The sequence below is a fragment of the Thunnus maccoyii genome, chromosome 13 (genome assembly GCF_910596095.1).
Source record: "Thunnus maccoyii chromosome 13, fThuMac1.1, whole genome shotgun sequence".
NCBI classification, from domain to species: domain Eukaryota; kingdom Metazoa; phylum Chordata; class Actinopteri; order Scombriformes; family Scombridae; genus Thunnus; species Thunnus maccoyii.
The window spans coordinates 21,491,848-21,509,575 of NC_056545.1; the positions used below are offsets into that span (position 1 = coordinate 21,491,848).

At 40.0% G+C, this 17,728-nt stretch overlaps 2 protein-coding genes across 2 annotated transcripts; one reads left to right on the forward strand and one right to left on the reverse strand.

Moving 5' to 3' along the window:
* The first annotated feature begins 1,453 nt into the window (after positions 1-1,453).
* hsd20b2 (hydroxysteroid (20-beta) dehydrogenase 2) lies at positions 1,454-6,342 on the forward strand. The gene is made up of 11 exons (XM_042432060.1): positions 1,454-1,633; positions 2,506-2,552; positions 2,727-2,802; positions 2,886-2,996; positions 4,042-4,109; positions 4,226-4,270; positions 4,431-4,465; positions 4,559-4,640; positions 4,781-4,846; positions 5,725-5,874; positions 5,960-6,342. The coding sequence occupies exons 1-11, from the start codon at positions 1,483-1,485 to the stop codon at positions 6,101-6,103; spliced, it is 975 nt and encodes a 324-aa protein (XP_042287994.1). The 5' UTR covers positions 1,454-1,482; the 3' UTR covers positions 6,104-6,342.
* Positions 6,343-6,431: 89 nt separating this feature from the next.
* Positions 6,432-16,863, reverse strand: slc12a9 (solute carrier family 12 member 9). Its single transcript, XM_042432059.1, has 14 exons — positions 16,332-16,863; positions 13,512-13,755; positions 13,258-13,392; positions 13,000-13,137; positions 12,556-12,858; positions 12,322-12,429; positions 11,975-12,086; positions 11,702-11,859; positions 11,534-11,616; positions 11,318-11,442; positions 10,212-10,404; positions 9,930-10,104; positions 8,734-8,880; positions 6,432-8,641 (listed from the first exon to the last, which is right to left on the reverse strand). Exons 2-14 carry the CDS (start codon positions 13,714-13,716, stop codon positions 7,800-7,802), a joined length of 2,724 nt encoding a protein of 907 aa, XP_042287993.1. The 5' UTR covers positions 13,717-13,755; positions 16,332-16,863; the 3' UTR covers positions 6,432-7,799.
* Positions 16,864-17,728: the final 865 nt, after the last annotated feature.

Below are 17,728 nucleotides of genomic sequence, written 5' to 3' on the forward strand. Positions count from 1 at the left end.
TTTTATCTCCACTGTGGATTCTTGAGGAGTCATAGTTTTGTTTTGGGCTTTTGTGATTAGATGCAAGGCCTACTCGCGTAATGAAGACAGGTTATTATACTGTTAATGTGCTGTTGTGACCCAATGCTACATACCACACTGTGTTAAAGGCACCTCACCAATTTTATACATCATCTGATGATGTCACAGGGATGTCATCAGGGTTATCTCAGCTCAGGCTTGGAGACAAGACAACAAATTTATAACAGAAAGTCTGTGGTACAATCTGGGGGCAGAGAGTTTGAAAGACATGGGAACTGATGAGGCAGGAATGGTTTAACAAAACACAAATTGAGATTGAGTTGCACCATGGGAATTGTAGGATCTAGTGTTTTTAGAGTTTAACCTAAACTAGGGACTAAACGTAAGGATACTTTAGCCTCTGCTGCTTTGATTTTCACTGTTCTTTTAAGGAAAGTCTGTCTCTTGTGAGTTGCCCAACTTAATACTAAATCACTTGAGTGTCCCTTTAAGGCAACTTTCTTGTTTTAAAGGACAGATTCGCAATTTTTGAAGTCTGTCTTAAAACAGTCATATGAACATTGGTACTGGTTTTTCTCACCATGGTCATTCCTCCTGTTCATACTGAGCATTAGAAGATCCCCTCAAATGCACTTTCAGTGTAAGTGATGTAGGACAAAATCCAAAGTCCTCATTTTAAGCAAAAAAATATTTAAAAGTTTATGTGAAGCTAATATTAGGCTTCAGCTGTCTAAATTTGTCAAATAAAATGTATATCTTCCACAGTTAGTCTTTTTAGTAAAATATTCCCTCTCTGTGTATCAACTAACTTTGGCAGCTGAAGCTTCATATTAGTTTCAGATAAATGTTTAAATAAATTTGTCTTTATTTGATTTTGTGTCTGTCAGCAGCCTTTAACAGGTTATTTTCTTCATTTTCTTGTCATTTTCCAAGTTAGTGTCTGATTGCAATGTGGCATTTTTTGGTCAATTTTTAAAATCTCTCTGGACTTATTGTGAAATGCTCTCCAACCAGTAAAGTATGATCAAGCACACACATTTTTTTCAGCACTCTATCCCCCAGTTTTTCTCAGATGATCTGATCAGATAAATATAATATTCAGGTTGCAGGAGCAATACCAGAAGCACTTTAGATGGCAGTCCCTGCAAAATCTTTGGGCAGAAAATGATAAAGCATAACTTTATCACTGAATAGTGATTTAAAAGTTGAAACAGTAGCTTCAGTTCAGTCAGCAAGGAGTCTGTAGGGTCCAGGTGCATTGTGTGGGTCCAGGGGTTTGTTGTCTGACAAGCTCACCCTCATGACAGCAGCACACAGTGAGGGGTGGAGCAATATGGGAGGAGGACAGTTCAGAAAAAAAGTTCTCATTTCCTCTCATATAAAATTAGGATTGACCACCTTTTAAAACTTTGTCCACTGTGCTACAAGGGAATCCTGGTCAGTCAGGGGCTCTGCTGCAAAATGTCATTCACTGACGGACTGGCCATCATTGGGGGATTTATTATTGTTTTCCACCTGCTGAAACTGGCTTGGAGGTGTTGGTGTGGATTCAGAGAGTTTGTTTTATCAGAGTTTTGGCAAGTGAATTTAAGGACATATGGACAATGGGCAGGTAAAGTCAAAGAATGTGTAGTTTATGTCTCTTTCAGGTTGTTTTTATGGCAAATCAAAATTTTAACTGTTAACTGTGTCAGATTTGAATGTGTGTGTGTGTGTGTGTGTGTGTGTGTGTGTGTGTGTGTGTGTGTGTGTGTGTGTGTGTGTGTGCGTGTGTGTGTGTGTGTGTGTGTGTGTGTGTTAAGCCTATTGCAAATGAAAACATGCTGTACAGCCACAGGTGGATGATGAAGATCATATTGAGGCTTGTAGTTAAAGTGAGAGCAAGTTTGTGAAAAACACAGAGTGCAGGAAACTGAAGTTGTGGGAATATTTGTATTTTCTTGCAACATTAATTCCCAGCAGCACACAGAAGACTTCTTCTCTGTGATGCATGTGGGATAAGTGACTTGATAAGCTGTTCACATTCCAACTTGATGGAAGATTTCCGCTTTATTGCCTGCAAACATTTAAATCCTCTGCCAACAACTTCAATTTTAACTGAAAGTAAATTTACTTTTTCTAAGGTTGTGCAGATTTTGTAATTTATCACACATTTCCTAATGAAAAAAAGTGAATTTTGTGTCCAAACAATGCACACATAAGAAGAAGAAGAAAAAAAAACTGCGCCTCTTGTCTTGGGTCTCCGTATGACCAGGATCTTATCCACATAGCTTGCAGTGTTTTTTCTGGCTAAGCAAAAATTCCTTCTTCTTCTACATTTCTCTCCTCTTCCTCTCACTCAATTTTTACATAAACCTTCAGATCAGGGTACAGATTGAGATTCTCCTGTCATTGCTTGGTAACCATTTCAAACAAATGGACATAGATTTCAGTTACTGTAGAAATGACAGTAAAATTGATTTCTGTGCTTTCTCCTGTGTGCAGTTGTCACTGGTGCCACATCTGGCATTGGTAAAGCTTATGCCATAGAGGTAAGTGTCAAACTTACTTCTAAAACAATGTTGCTCCATTTTTTGGACCAAATTTCCAAATTGGGGCACTTCGGTTGATATCTTTAAGCTGTTTCAGATTGAGTGTTTCAGTGCAGAGCTTTGTTGTTTATTAAGAGAGCGACCAAACCTGTCTGTCTGCATCTGTCTCTCAAGCTGGCACGAAGAGGCCTGGATGTTGTTTTGGTAAGCAGATCTGATGACAAGCTTCAAATGGTTGCCAAAGAGATAGGTGAGTCAAAATATTGGTGTTCTACTAAACTTATATGCAACTCTAAAACAGAAATAATTTGAAATATTGTTTGTCTCCTTCAGAGGATCAGTATGGACGAAGGACTCGCACCATCCAAGTGGACTTCACAGACGGCCACTGTATCTACCCTGTCATAGCTGAGGGACTAAAGGGCCTGGAGATTGGAATTCTGGGTAATAGGACAACTAATCATAGGACAGAGGAAAAGTACAAGAGAAGTTATTCAGATGCTTTAAGAAATAAGAAATATTGGAGGAAAAGTGTTGATAGTCTGACAAACAATTCTTTTAGAAAACATTGCCAAACTGCGAGCAGAACTGTCTGGTTAAATTAATAGTTTGATGTATTGGAAAATATGCTTATTCACTTTCTTGCAGAGAGTTAGATGAGCAGATTGATACCACCCTGGTGTCTGTACGCTAAATACGAATCTAAAGCCAGGAGGCAATAAGCCTAGCTTAGCATAAAGACTGGAAACAGGAGGAAACAGCGAGTCTGGCTCTGTCTGAAAATAACAAAATCCAAAGTAAAAGACAAAAAGTCTGTGGTTTTACAGGGGTTTTATGTGTGGAAAAAACAAAGCATATTCCTGGATTTGCTTTTTGTTGCCTGGCAACCTCCCAGATATGACAAGACTCCAGCAGGTCACTGCACCAGGCCAGAAAACAGTCAAACACATAACCCCTGGTAAAACTATAACCTCTTTTGTACATTTCAGATTGTTTTGGACTGATTAAACAAGATATAACTTGTTAATAAGTGAACTTCAGAGTTGCTGGTGGGCAGACACCACACGTTTCTTCCTGTTTCCTGTCTTTGTGCTACGCTAAGCTAACTGACTGCTGGCTGGAGCTTCATATGTACCTTATTAATATTAGAGAATTATTAATCTTCTCATCTAACACTCAGTAAAAATGCAAAGAAGTGTATTTCCCAAAATGTCAAACTATTCTTTTACGGGCTCTTCCATCTGTAGCTCCACAGTTTGAATATGAAATATGTTTTCTTAGCAGCTGAAGGTTAATTTAACTGCCTGCAAAGTCATTTTAGAACTAATACCACCCTGAACCTTTCCAGACCACAATAAATGATGCAAAAACTGACTCTGAGAGGTGAAATAGTTGGAACAGGAATAGATTCATCATAATGAAAAAAAATGTTTTATTTTATTATTAATATTTGTATTAATAAAGGTTCTTGTTTGTGTCTTTGTTACAGTTAATAATGTGGGGATGACCTATTCTGAACATTTCGCCTATTTCCTGGAAATACCAGATCCTGAACAGGTAAGTTTTGAATTTTACTGGACATTTTATTTTTATGTACTGGATGTCAGTCTTAAGAGAGGTCATGTGTATTTGTCACTCACATACAGTTTCCTTTGTGTGTTTATTCTGGCAAGAAAATCACTCAGGTTATCAACTGTAACGTGCTGTCTGTCCCTCAGGTAAAGTAGATGAGTTTATATTGTGTCTATCAGTGTTTTCAATGTTCAGGCATCTGCATTCACCACTGTGTCTGAACACAAGTTTTGTTTTTTATAATCAGATATTTCTGTACAGTATAAAAAACCAAGACAATGATTTATATTATGTTTTTTTACTCAGTTTACAAGATTGGTTCTTCCAGGCATGGTTGAAAGGTACTGTCACAAACACCCAGAAGTTAACAGTGGATATAAGATAATAAGATATAAGATGAATTTATGCATGTTTGTCTCCCATTTCCTCTCCAGAGGGACAGGACTGATCATCAATATCTCCTCTGTAGTGGGAAACCGTCCACAGCCTTTGTTCTCCCTTTATTCTGCCACAAAGGTACTTTATCATCTAGATATTCTGTTGTTTACATGCATATTATGTTCATTCAGATCACACTCAGACATTCACTGATTAGTGCACAACACTCACCTGTCAGTGTGCTTGTTTTGTGACTTTTACTTTCTTCTTTATTTCAGATTTTTATAACATATTTCTCTCAGTGTCTGCATGCTGAGTACAAGTCAAAGGGAATTACTGTTCAGGTAAAGTGTGCAAAACATTCACTCTGAAACACTGAATACTGGTGAACAACACATTTTAGGGTTGATTCTTCTGGGACTCACTACTATATGTTTGCACACAAAAAAAGATTACTTCAAGAATCAGGTTTAACTGGAATACTGTTAGTTGTAAATGAAAATGTACAAGCTAAAGAAACAACATTCAGACTCATTTTACAAATTAATGAAACAAAGACTAAGAAAATGTAATATACTACAAATGTTGTCCATTACTGAGCCCTGATAGTCTTGTTTTCTTAAAAACAAGACATTATTTAAACCTATTTCCAAAACAGAGACTTGTTACAAGAATTTTCAATGAACACATGTCAGTATCATGAATGAAGAGATAATGATGTAGATCACTCAACAAGAATAAATGGATTTAAACTCAATTACTGTAAAGAAAATGGAAATAGGTTGAAATTATCTCACCACACTGGCAGTTTTTTGTTTGTTTGCTAATTAGTTAGTTTTACCTGTTTTACAGTGAGAAATACTTTAAGGACTCTATAATAGACATGAGAGTGAGATTTTCACCTGGCATTCATTTAATAAAACCTTCAAAGAGGGTAAAAACAAAAAAACAATGTGAATCTGAGACTCATGAGTGTACTGAAGTTAGAGTTGAGCCACATTTAAGGCTGCTCTGTATGCAGCGCTCCACTGACAGAATAGCCAAAGACTAACAGTGTGTATTTATTGGTTAGACAAACATGCAGCTTGTAAAAATGAACCTCAGTCCCCTGCAGCTCTCAGTCAGACTCAGATTATATTCCTCTTTATTAATCTGCTGCATGTTAAGCTGCATCCAACACACTGTGCTTTGGACTAAAAACTTGTGTTCATTTTCCCCCCAGTGTGTGGCCCCCCTCATGGTGTCAACCAACATGACATTCAACATGGCCGTCAACTGCTTCGTGAAGAGTGCTTCAGGGTTCGCCCATGGTGCTTTGAACACTGTGGGTCACTCCAGCTACACCGCCGGCTGTCTGTCCCACACACTCCAGGTCAGAGGGATGAGACTGCAATGACTCACAAATCTCCAACTGCAGTATCTTAACATCTCTCCTTCTTTTTCCTGTCATCCTACAGAACTTTGCTCTCAAAATACTCCTGCCGGACTGGCTTCGTATGTCATCATTCTTCATCACAAAGCTACGAAACATCGCTAAAAGGAGCAATTATAAAAGAAGAGTGTGCAAGGAAAAAGAGTGGTTCAGTGAGAAGGAAGAGTAAGCACTGGATTACTGACATGAAGCTACACATGGAGCCAAAACGTGTTTATACATTGATTTGTCGAAATTGTATTAGCAAAAATTCAGAGACTTTAAACTGTTTAAGCTACATATGAGCCTTGTAGATTATCTTCACTATAGGTCCCTTACAAACATCTCTAAAATGTGTGTAATATTTATTTTCAATTATTGCATTAAGTTTATTTTTAATCAATGGAGCGAACATGTTCAACAGCCTTACTCCATGCATTTTGGGTCTGCAGGGTAGAAAAACAGAGTTTTCTATTTATATTGCTTCTATTACTGTTTATATTATTACATATGGCAGATGACACAGTCTTGGCTTTTATTGCATTAAAGCAATCTTTTAAATACATATTTCCTGTTGGGAATTTGCAATGTTACAGTTACAAAGATGATGATACATAGTACATTTGGCATACATTTACTTCTATGATAAACAGCAGTTTATCTACAGTAATGACCATTAGTATATAGAAGAATCTGTAATTTAAGGCTTTCTCATTGACCATTATCAACAACCAAAGATGGATCATGCCAAAAGGGCAAAGCCAAGTCATGCAAGATGCTTTTTCCGCAACTTCCTGGTTGTGTTTTGTAAACAGGTCCATGCAGTGTTGTACACTCAGTGACATGATATTCTGTATTCTGTAAATATAGTAAATGAAATGTGACACCTTGCTTTGGTTACAATCTTGACTTGATCTGAATCCGGGTTGGTCCTGGTCCTGGTCCTGGTCCTGGTCCTGTCTGAGACTGAATTATGATGGTCTTTATTGCCTCCAAACCAACCATCAGTCTAACTCCTTTGGATGTATTTTTGCTGTTCATCATTCTTAGGTCAAATGTTCAAAAATGTTCCCTTTGTGAAGCCTAGAGATTCACATTTAAACAGCAAAAGAAAACATGTTTGCATAAGTGCATGGAAAACAAAAATCAGAACTCCCTTCAGCTCAGAAAAAAAAGTCTTTGGGTCACTTGGTCCAGCAACCAGCAGAAATGTGAGAATGAAGGAAAAGCAAGCAGCAAAAAAATTAAGTTAAAAAGGGTCATGTCCATTAACACAATACTATTTGGGAACAACTAAATATGTTTGTTTTTACTGTGGTCCATCACAAAATACCACAAATTCATCACTTTATCCCTGAAAATATATATAGACATTTCTATATTTAATGTCCAAGACAACCCGTATGATCATAACAAATTCTATTTGTTCTGAAGTCTTTGATACATTTTTATCTCAAGACAGGCCTAGAGCTGATGCTGACAAGAAGTTCTATCATCATGAATTATATACACAAATGTTAGTATTCCTCTATTCCTTGGCTCAATCACCAAGTCAGTTCAAGTATTTGAAAATAGGAAAATATCCTATTTGAATGCAAAATCTCAAGTGGTGTATTTTTAAAAAGCATTCAACTGTGGTCCTTTTCTAAGCTTCAGTAAAACAACAGAAAAAGTACAAAAAGCTGTATGAAGTGGAAGTACAGTTTTGAGTGACTGGTGCTACTTACTGTGTTGTACCCTAGCATCCACTTTTTTATTACATTATGTGTTAATTTTGCATGTAACCAGAGTTTATACTTATGCGCACTTAAGTAAGCTGTCAGTTCAGGCTTTATGCATGTGCAATAATAAATGCTATAACAAACAAAACTTATGACTGCACATGCTCAGAGATCAGTGTATGTGACTGGGGTGACACCGTGAATCAGCAGCGTTGGCCCTAAACCGTTGGTCACCGTTTCCAGCTGAGTTAAGTACTGCTGTGACTGGCTGTGATGAGCAGGAGGTCGAGGTAAATACAGGAAGCGAACAGCAGCTTGGGAGCTGTGCTCCATCAACAAGCAGTTCACTGAGGACAAAAAGTCATCGGACAGAGCTTGGTTCGGCTCTACAGGGCGCCCGCCCTCAGGCTGAGTGTGGTGCTGCACCACAGAGTCCCACGGCACGATCTTTATGGACGCCCTGATTCTCAGCTTCTTCAGCAACTCTCGAAATGTCTCTTCGTTTACCACCCAGCCCTGGTCACTGGACTCCGTCTCCACATTCAGGAAGATTCTCATTCTTGCATGGCGCCATTTGTTGGACATGTTGAGCACACAGGCCATCTGCAGCAAAAAGAGGCTGCACACATCCTCATAATCACGGCTGCCTGGCTGAAGCAGGTTGAGAGGCCACACATCTATCGTCCGCTCTGACCCGTCGACCTTGCTATCTTTACCCTCTCCCTCCAACTGGAAGAAATATCGGCCAAGGCACACATTCTTGTTCATTTTAATGGCATCAGAAATGATCCCGACGTACTCCTCTGGTGATAGCCAGCGTGGGCTCTCAACGTGTCGGACTGGGGGGAAATGAGCCTGTAATGAAGGCAGGTCAACACCAAAATTATATTCACCCTCGCTGCCTTGTCCTATTGATGCGTCACAGAACGCAGTATCTTGTAAGAAGAAGTCCTCCGGAGTGCTGCTGTCATAGAAACCCAAGATCAGCGTGTTGGGTTTCATGCCACCTTGTTGAGAAATACAGAAGAGCACCAAGAGTCACCAACTGTAGATAAAGGAGCATCGTAATCTGTGCTGAATCATGGCAATCAGAGCTTACCCAGGCCTGTGATGCGCAGCAGATGCTGAGTTCCTTGTCTGACAGAAGGAGACAACGTCAGGTCTACAAAGGCCTTCACCCCGAGTTTATCAACTAGGCTCAACCAGAAGTTGTACTGCTGTTGGACCGGGTCTGACGGCAGGGAATCTAAAACACAGGAGTTGCAGAAATCAATATACTGCATAGACATAAATAAACAGTAATACAATACATGCCATAGATGCAAAACACTTTTCACAGTTCAGTGGTACTGCAGTATGGAGGCAAGTAAATGATCTCATTTCAGTGTTTGTTGACACTGCAGTGACTCCTGATGGCCACCAGGGGGCAGAAAGGCAAACTGGGAGTCAGTGAATGAAAGAATAAGGATGCTGGTTGTTTCTGGATCTTTTAGGTGCATCACACCTAAAAACTGGATTTATTTTCATACAGTTTGGAAAAAATATGTGCCTAAAATAAACAAAAGCTGGATTTTTAGCTGTATTTAAAGCTGGCTGGTTTAAAACTCTCAGGTCTGATGCTACAGTGGTACAGAGAAAACTTAATCTCTTATTAATAATGCAAGAGAGGCATGTGACAGAAAGGAGCAGCAGATGGAAAGTGAAAGCCTAATGAGGTAGCTCTCCATGATGGTATGCATGAGCTTTAGGTGGGCCTGTCAGAGATGGTATTCTAATGAGCATACAACTCCAGTGATGCGCAACGTACTTCAGTATTTCATGTTCATCCTGTTTTGCTTGCAGACCAAATGATGAAAAAATATAATCACATGATGCCATGTCGATTCAATACATAGAAGAAAGTGTTCCAGGAACATGACAAGATCAAAAGAGGAGTAAAAATAAAGTAAAAAGAGTTGTCTGCTACCAAACCTTCCTATAAATGCACAGTTTCAGTCTATTAACCACAACAAAACCAAAAGTGAATGAATCGGCTGCACACATGTGAAATGATAGAATGAGTCATTCAGTCTGCATTCATATTATGAGTGATTACATTTTGTCTGCAGTAAATGAAGGCATGTATTTAAGCTGGGCATTTTGAAAAAGAAAAAATAAAACAAACAGAACTTGTTGTGTTCGTTGGTGGCAGAGAGTTCCGCTTCAGTGGGGGTGCAATGAAAATGATTCAAAGATAAGAATAATTTAATACTGTTAGCTGCAGATGGCCAACACAGACCATCCACAGAGCATTACCCAGATCTCCCAGCTGCACATGGCCCAACACATACAGCCCTCCCTTCTTCAGCTGGTTGACAAACAGGATGAGCTGACAGGAAGAGCGAGGGTTAGCCACCATTAACAACACCTGTGGCCTCCAGAACTTCACATGGTCTTTCCTCACATCCAGCATCAACAGATACTTGCGCACCTAGAACCACAGTGGAGAGAGAAAAACAGCGCTGATGACTCACTGTACTGCATGTCTATTGTGTGTCTGCATGCGTCCAGATACCCAATGGTTGCTTCTATACATACCTGATGGAAAATGAGAGCCTGGCTGATGTAGCCCCAGCTGCTGGTGGGCGATCTGTAGTGAAGGAAAAGCAGCAGCACTAACAGCAGGACGATGCTGCCCGATGAGTACACAGGGTTAATGACGAACATCATCACTAAACAGCTCAGAATCCCCAGTAAGCAGGTGTGCCAGGAGAAGAGCTGGAAGGTCGGTCTGTTAAACACACAGAGATAAAAAAAACAGAGGCCGCTGGACACATGAAAAACAGAAGTGGTGACGGGAACTAAATATCACTTTTATTGTCCCATAAAATATATGACCGTCATTTATCCAAGCAAGGCTGACATTAGAGCCATTTATCAAACAGAGACATACTTGTAAAAAAAAATTGCAGTATTCAATTTGCAATAAATTAGTAGCTCTTTAGTTTCATTGCAGAGCTCTTAATAAGGACTAATAATGACCACAGTCAATTCCCTGATTAGTTAAAATGTATAACAAGTTATTTGTACTTGTTAGTTAATTTAGTCGAGCCTGGAGAGCTCACAAGCCTTTGATTGTGCTCATCATGCTTATAATGCTTGACTTGTTTTGTTGTAAAGAGTACGTTTTTACGGTTGATCGATTGAAACAAACTACATGGACTACAGAGTTTTATTCAAGTATTTATCAATTCTATGCTTGAACTCTGTAGCTTCAGTGGACATTTACAAGAAACAGACAGAGCCGCGCTAACTAACTTTTTGAACCTGCACTCACTAAAACAAAACACTTTGCCCAACTACCTTACATTTTCAACTTTTTTAGTATCACTGAGAAATTTGAGCATGCTAGATTTTTTTGTTTACTTCCTGGGCCAGAATTTATGGCCATACTAAAATGGTGGAAAAAGGGTACTATGAAAAAGTGCCATTTCAGCACCAAAAGCCTAAAACAGGTCATTCTCAGGCATATTTTTTACCTCAACAGCAGATGTTCTTGTTGAATTTCTGCTCAACAAGTTTGTAGTCTTATACTAAAAATTTGACTTGACTGTTGGATTCAATTACAGGCTGATGACTGCAATTCCTACGTGCCACTGATGGAGGTCAGTAAAGATCATAGATTACTTATATTCTCCAATTACCTGAAATTTGGTGCTGACGCCCATTCGAGAGCCAAACAGGCCAAGTCGACTGCAGCGTAGGCGAGCAAGTAGAAAACAGTCACCAAACTTGCAATAGCATTGAGCTGGCCTGCAAACACCACACACTGTAACACAAACACACCACAAACCACAGGTTATGACATCAGTTGCAAATCTGAAAACATAGACTGCACACCCACAGAAAACTCTGCTTACCTGCGCCAGACCCCAAGTGTAAAGCACCGCCACCCACGGATTCCCCGAGCTTGATGTGATAGCAGCTGGGGCTAACGGTAAACCTGTGAGAAAAACAAAAGTCTCTTAGAAAAGGACTCAATACACAAAAGAGGCGCTGCTATGATGAGTAAAAACCTCAAGCCTTACCAAAGAGTTTATCCAGAGCAAGAGCATGCAGGATACGGGACGCTCCGATCATAGAGCACATTGCAGCTGACAGAGAGGCGCAGTATATCCCAATGATGACAAACGGAGGCCAGATGTTTATTCGCTGGAGGAAGCCATAATCCTGAATCAACAGAGTCCTAAAGAAAAATGACAAATGACTTTTAATGTGCGTCATATCACAACTGCTCATTTGACAGCTGATCTCATTTTAAGTGTTAATATCAGACAACTCTATCACGAGCCATTTCAGACCTGTCACATGTGGCGCTGACCAAGATGAAGAGGAGGACGTAGACTACGAACGTGTAAAAGACGGCTACGATGGTGCCTTTGGGGATGGAGACACTTGGAGTCTTCAGCTCCCCTTCAGAGACACACGGAAGAAAGAGAAAACATCAGGGTGTGTGTACAAGCACTGCTAAGATTTACAGAATAGTGTGTATGTGTGTTAACAGTGGGGTTTTGAAGTTTAGTTAACTTTCAGTTGTGTGATATTATTTTGCTGACAAGAGTTCACAGGACACTACAACTCTACCATTTGGAGCAATGACTTTGTAATAGTCTTTAATACATGTAATATTACGACAACAAGCTTTAACCTGACATATTGGCTCCGGCCATGATTCCAGTGCAGCTGGTGAACATGACGGCAAACACAGTGGCAAAAGACATGACAGAGTTGGTGCTGTAGTCCAGAGAGTAGCCAGCTAGAGAGAAAAATGAGGAACAACAGCGAGACCTTTAATAGATGGCCCTGAATTTATAAGTGTCATGTATCATGTGAAGGTACTTTCATATCCTCACTAACCCCACAACAATCCCCTAACACTCACAGCCCAGGTTGTTCCTCAGCGTGGTAGCGCTGAAGCCTGTGTAGCTGGCGTTGTAGCGGAGGGTCTGGTTGCCAGGACCCTGGTGGGTGATGACGAAATCCAAAGGTTTGACCGCCACAGAACTGATGAAGATGGACAGCAGTGATACAGTGACCACCAGCAGGATGATGAAGGCGGTGCGGGAGTAGATATGAGCGCCCACCAGACAAACAAGCAGGCACAGCAGCAGGACTACTGCAGAGTATAGCACCGTGTACCAGTAACCCTGAGGAAGCACCCGCACCCCATCAGACACAGGTGACTCTAAAACAAAGGAAACCAGGAGAAAAACTGTGAATCCTTAAAAAGTGGGGGTGGGTGGATGTTCTTTATGCAGTAGATTAAGTCATTCAGAAAAATTGGTGAGAGAAACAGATCATAACCAAATAGTCAATCAAAACTTACCAGGATCTGAACCAAATACATCAAGTATGGCCTCCACAAGACCAAGAACATACTCTCCACATGCACACACTTTGGCCAAGAAGAACATCAAACCGATGCTTCCTCCAAACTCTGGGCCCAGCGACCGGCTGATCATATCTGATCAAATTTAGTCAGGGATGACGTTTCAAATGAGATTACTCTAAGCTGCAGGCAACATCAGGTAACACACAAGAAAAAAATAAACATTTTAAAAACTTGTTTGGTTTGTAAGGATACAGTAGGCTCCACCGCCTTGTATAGCACCGTTGGTGGAGATGGCACAGATGGACAGTATTGTAAGAGATATGATGGTGTAGGCTACAATCACCATTGAAAGACCCTGTAACAGCCCCGCATGACCAACCACAAAGCCTGCAAATGGAGATCATGTCAGTTTTAGTCACTGCAGCACAATGACTCAGTCAAGTGCAGCATCGTACAATCCAAAACAGATTTTATATTTCTGATCTCTTCACATGTGCATCGCTCACCAGTTCTCAGAAACAGTACAATGCTGAACATGGAGAGGATGGTTGGCACCATCACTCCGAAAAAAGTGTTCAGTCTTCGAGGGTCTTTATTCGGTGGCTCAGAGTTGGACTCGGGGCTGCCGTCCGACGCAACGCCACATGCCACTGCGGTCACACTCAGACCACACACTCCTGTGTTGATCAGAGGGGTGCGTTCGTTTGACATGGTTGGTGAGGAGAGTTTCGTAGGATTAGTCTATTTGTTCTGTGAAAAAGACATGAATGAAGACAGGTTTCAAACAGACATCCCGAAAATGTATAACATGCTCGTTGGCTACTATCTGTAGAAAATTGTTATATATGTCTACAGTATATACCGGGTTATGTCAGCTTTGTGTGTCAATTAATTGATTAGTTGATGGACAGAAAATTACTCTGCAACTACTTTGATAATAATTGTTTGTCATTTTTTAAGCAAAAATCAAATATTTGGTGGTTGCAGCTTCTCAAATTTTAGAATTTGAAGCTTTGGATTGTTTGACGAACAAAACAAGACATTTGAAGACATCACCTTTGACTCTAAGAAATTATAACAGACATTTTTCTCTTTTACAATTCTCTGACATTTTATAGACCAAACAATTAATAAAGAACATAATCAAGAGATTAATCAATAATGAAAATGATCATTAGCTGCAGCTGTGTTTGTGTGTAAGAGATTGCTTTCCATCATTAAGCCCCACATACAAATATAATTTATCTCTCATGTGCAGTTCTCCTTTTTTGTCTAGACATGTTAATTAAGTGCACAGCTGCAAGGTAAAGGATGAGACATGTCCTGCCCAAAGTCCGCTTTTAAGCAGGATTTTGTGCCCACTGTGCACTCTTGTTAAACATTAACAGTTTATTAGTCCCTCCCACTAACAACAGGATTTTGGCAAAATATCACAGCAGTTTTATTTTATAACATACACAGCTTTTTAAAAACTTGATGTATTGTTCTCTGTTTCAAAAGAAATATAGCAACAAGCCCCCAACACACATAGGCATATGTGCCCTCACACCCAGTGGGGTTTTTGCCCTTTCAAGCATTTCCTAAAAATGAAGATCATCATGTGCACAGTAGCAAATGTCAAGTATTGCCTGAATGCTTCCTGCTTCTGGTAAACAAATTATTTACTTTGAACAGTTAAGCAGCTGAGAATATTAACATCTACAGCCAATCTGAACATATTTGGACTTTTTACAACATAAATCAAAATGTGCAACCATTTGTTTGACATTCACAAGTCAGATTGAAGTGGCTCAACACAAGTATGCAAATGAAATCCAGCAAGTTGAGCTGCTGCCGGGCACTGCAGTCACCTGATGCCAACATGTAGGCTGATTCATCTGACCTGTTCCGTAACTTTTCTACACAATCACCCTTTTCTTTCTCTTTGCAGCCCTCATTATAGATAAGAAAAAATGATTTTCTTTCTATATACACAACACAGCAAAGCTCAAGCACTGAAACTCCACTAGAGAGGCCCAGTGTGTGTGATGTTTGCCGCTTCTCTTCTTAATGAAAGCTACTCACACCTTAGGTTGGTATTTGCAGTCAGCTGATTAACAGCTGCTCGTCTGTTTTGGCATGCAACTCAAACTGGCAGACTTCTCCGCTGAGCAGCATGCATTTCTGGTGCACAGGTGACCTTGGTTGTTTTCTTCCTCTCACATACCATCATTCACTTTTTCCATTCTACCTCACAGTTTTCATCACTGAAGCTGTTGCCAAAGCTTCCTAAACATCAGCCTTCTCTGCAAATTATTAGATCAGCTACTGGATCACGTGATGGGAAACCCTGGGTAATACAAAGGTTATATGCAACTAAGCATGATGAGACATGCATGTGACATAACTTCCTAATTATCACTTATTTCCTACTTCAGATTTTCACATTATTTAGACAGTAGAGCTGAAACAATTAGTTGACTGACTGATTAGTCACTTGCAAAAAAATCTATTTTGATAACTGAATAAAAATTGTAATTTTATCATGCAAAAATGTCATGACTTTTGGACTGTCATATTTTGAGGATGTCTACTTGAGGTGTGGAAGATTACAATGAGCATTTTTCACTATTTTTGCTGAAAAAAATAAGCATACTTATCAGTCATGTAAATCTTTGATGATTGATGATTTGACAGATATATGTAGCCATTTCTATCCACCACTAACCCTTCATAACACCTACTGTAGTTGGCTTTTTTTTGTCGCCCAACACTCACAAGTAATTATGTAAATTACAACTAATGGGACAGACTCTCAACCCCAACATGGGGTGATGACTTGTCAGTGGTTTTAATAGGGAAGTTGATATTTCTGTGAGAACTGAGCACATGCAGTATCCATTTTAATGTCATTTTTTAGTTCCTGTATTGTTCTTGATTTTGAAAGATAACTGATATTCCTGATGTTGATGCAGACCGCCTGAACAACCTAAAAAGGCCCTCTGAGGGTCCCCGAACCCTACTTAAGAATTAAGTCGGTTAAAATAAATCATCGTTTCCGAAACATTTGCGTAGCACGAGGGTGGAGCAATTGCGGCAGACAAACTTAACATTTTGAGGAGCAAAAATGTAAAATATAGATGCACAATACAGCACAGCGGTTTTGGGGGTTAATGTGTGTTTACACTTTGAGGCACTCAGCCAGGAAGTGACCACACCGGCGGCGGCAGTAATAAAACTACGCACCATGTAAAGTGCTGGTGCACTGTGTCATCCAGACAGCAACATCCACGGTGTTTACGTCAAGACGCACCCTGCTGAAACACACCGAGAACAGTCAAACTTACCGCTGATCCGCCCCGACACAGTTTGATCCACTTCCTGCTTTGAAAGCTCCTTCAGATGCTGCGCTGTCTCTGCGCGGTTCAGCTGGATGTGTTTGGCAGCAGATGTCCCGGGTCAGATGCGCAGTGGACAGACAGATGTGGCCGCAGCAGGCCGGCGGACGGAGCTGAGCTGTCCCCGGAGTTTGGATGCTGTGAAAGATGTGCTGCCCAATAACAACACAGCAGCCATGGCACGCCTCGTCCCCCTGTTATTTGTTCAGAAGTGTCACGGGAGGGCAGAGACAGCCCATGTGACTGCCAAAATGGGAGGGTAGAAATACCACAGATTCGTATCCAAAATAACCACGCCCCTTGACGTGTGACGTAACCAAAATAATAAGTAAAAATGATGTAAAGCAGGGGTGATTTCAGTTGTTAATCTATTTTATGCACCAACAAAAAAACTTGTGAATGTATACACACATATGATAATGTAAAGTTGTTCTATAGGCTGGACTGTTATTACATTTCTACACACCAGAGGTCCCTATTGTCACAAAGATAACACCCAGTAATAATGAGCTAAACTACTGAGCATGACAAGTAAGATTTTCATTACAATTATGGATTTTTCCGCACAGAAAATAGACAATTTAAAAAGCTAAAATCCAATGAATATATATATTGTAGACTACAAGCCCATACATCCATTCTGCCCCAGGAAAAGAAACCGGCTCTGCAGTTTACAGAGGGGGGAGGGTGTGGGGGTTTTATGGAAGGTTGTAGTATTTACTGACTGTAAACTCTCAGTCAGCCACTTCTTGGACATCTGGGAGACAATGCTGCACCACCAGCTGCCTTTATTCCACAATCTCCTCAAAAAATGGATCCCAAGAGTCAGTTTATGTCTTTTAAACCAAACATGCAAACAGTTTCTATAGCATCTGGCAACATTTGCATGTAGGTTAATACAGAGGATCTACTACTGAATATATTACGGCTCCTTTTTTATTTTTTGTTTCTTGTCCCTGTTGGACTGTTAAATCTGCATAAAACATACAGCAAAACCATAAGACCCATCACTGACCAAAACGTTTGATTACGATATCATCAAGTAATCAATGATAGTAATCAAGTAATCAAGTAATCCTTACTTACATGTAGATGATTTGAAAAAGCTAGATAGATTTATCAATATTGGGAGAATTAATTAAAAACATTTAAATTCTAAACATCCTACACAAAAGCCTCCACCATGGCCGGATTAACCTCTTATGGGGCCCCGGGGGAGAAATTTGTTGTTGGGCCCCCATTTACCCCCCAACAGGTGAAATGAGCAGATGATTGATGTATTATTTGATTGACAGAAAAATAATTGGCAACAATTTTGATTAACTGTTTATTTATTTATTCTTTTT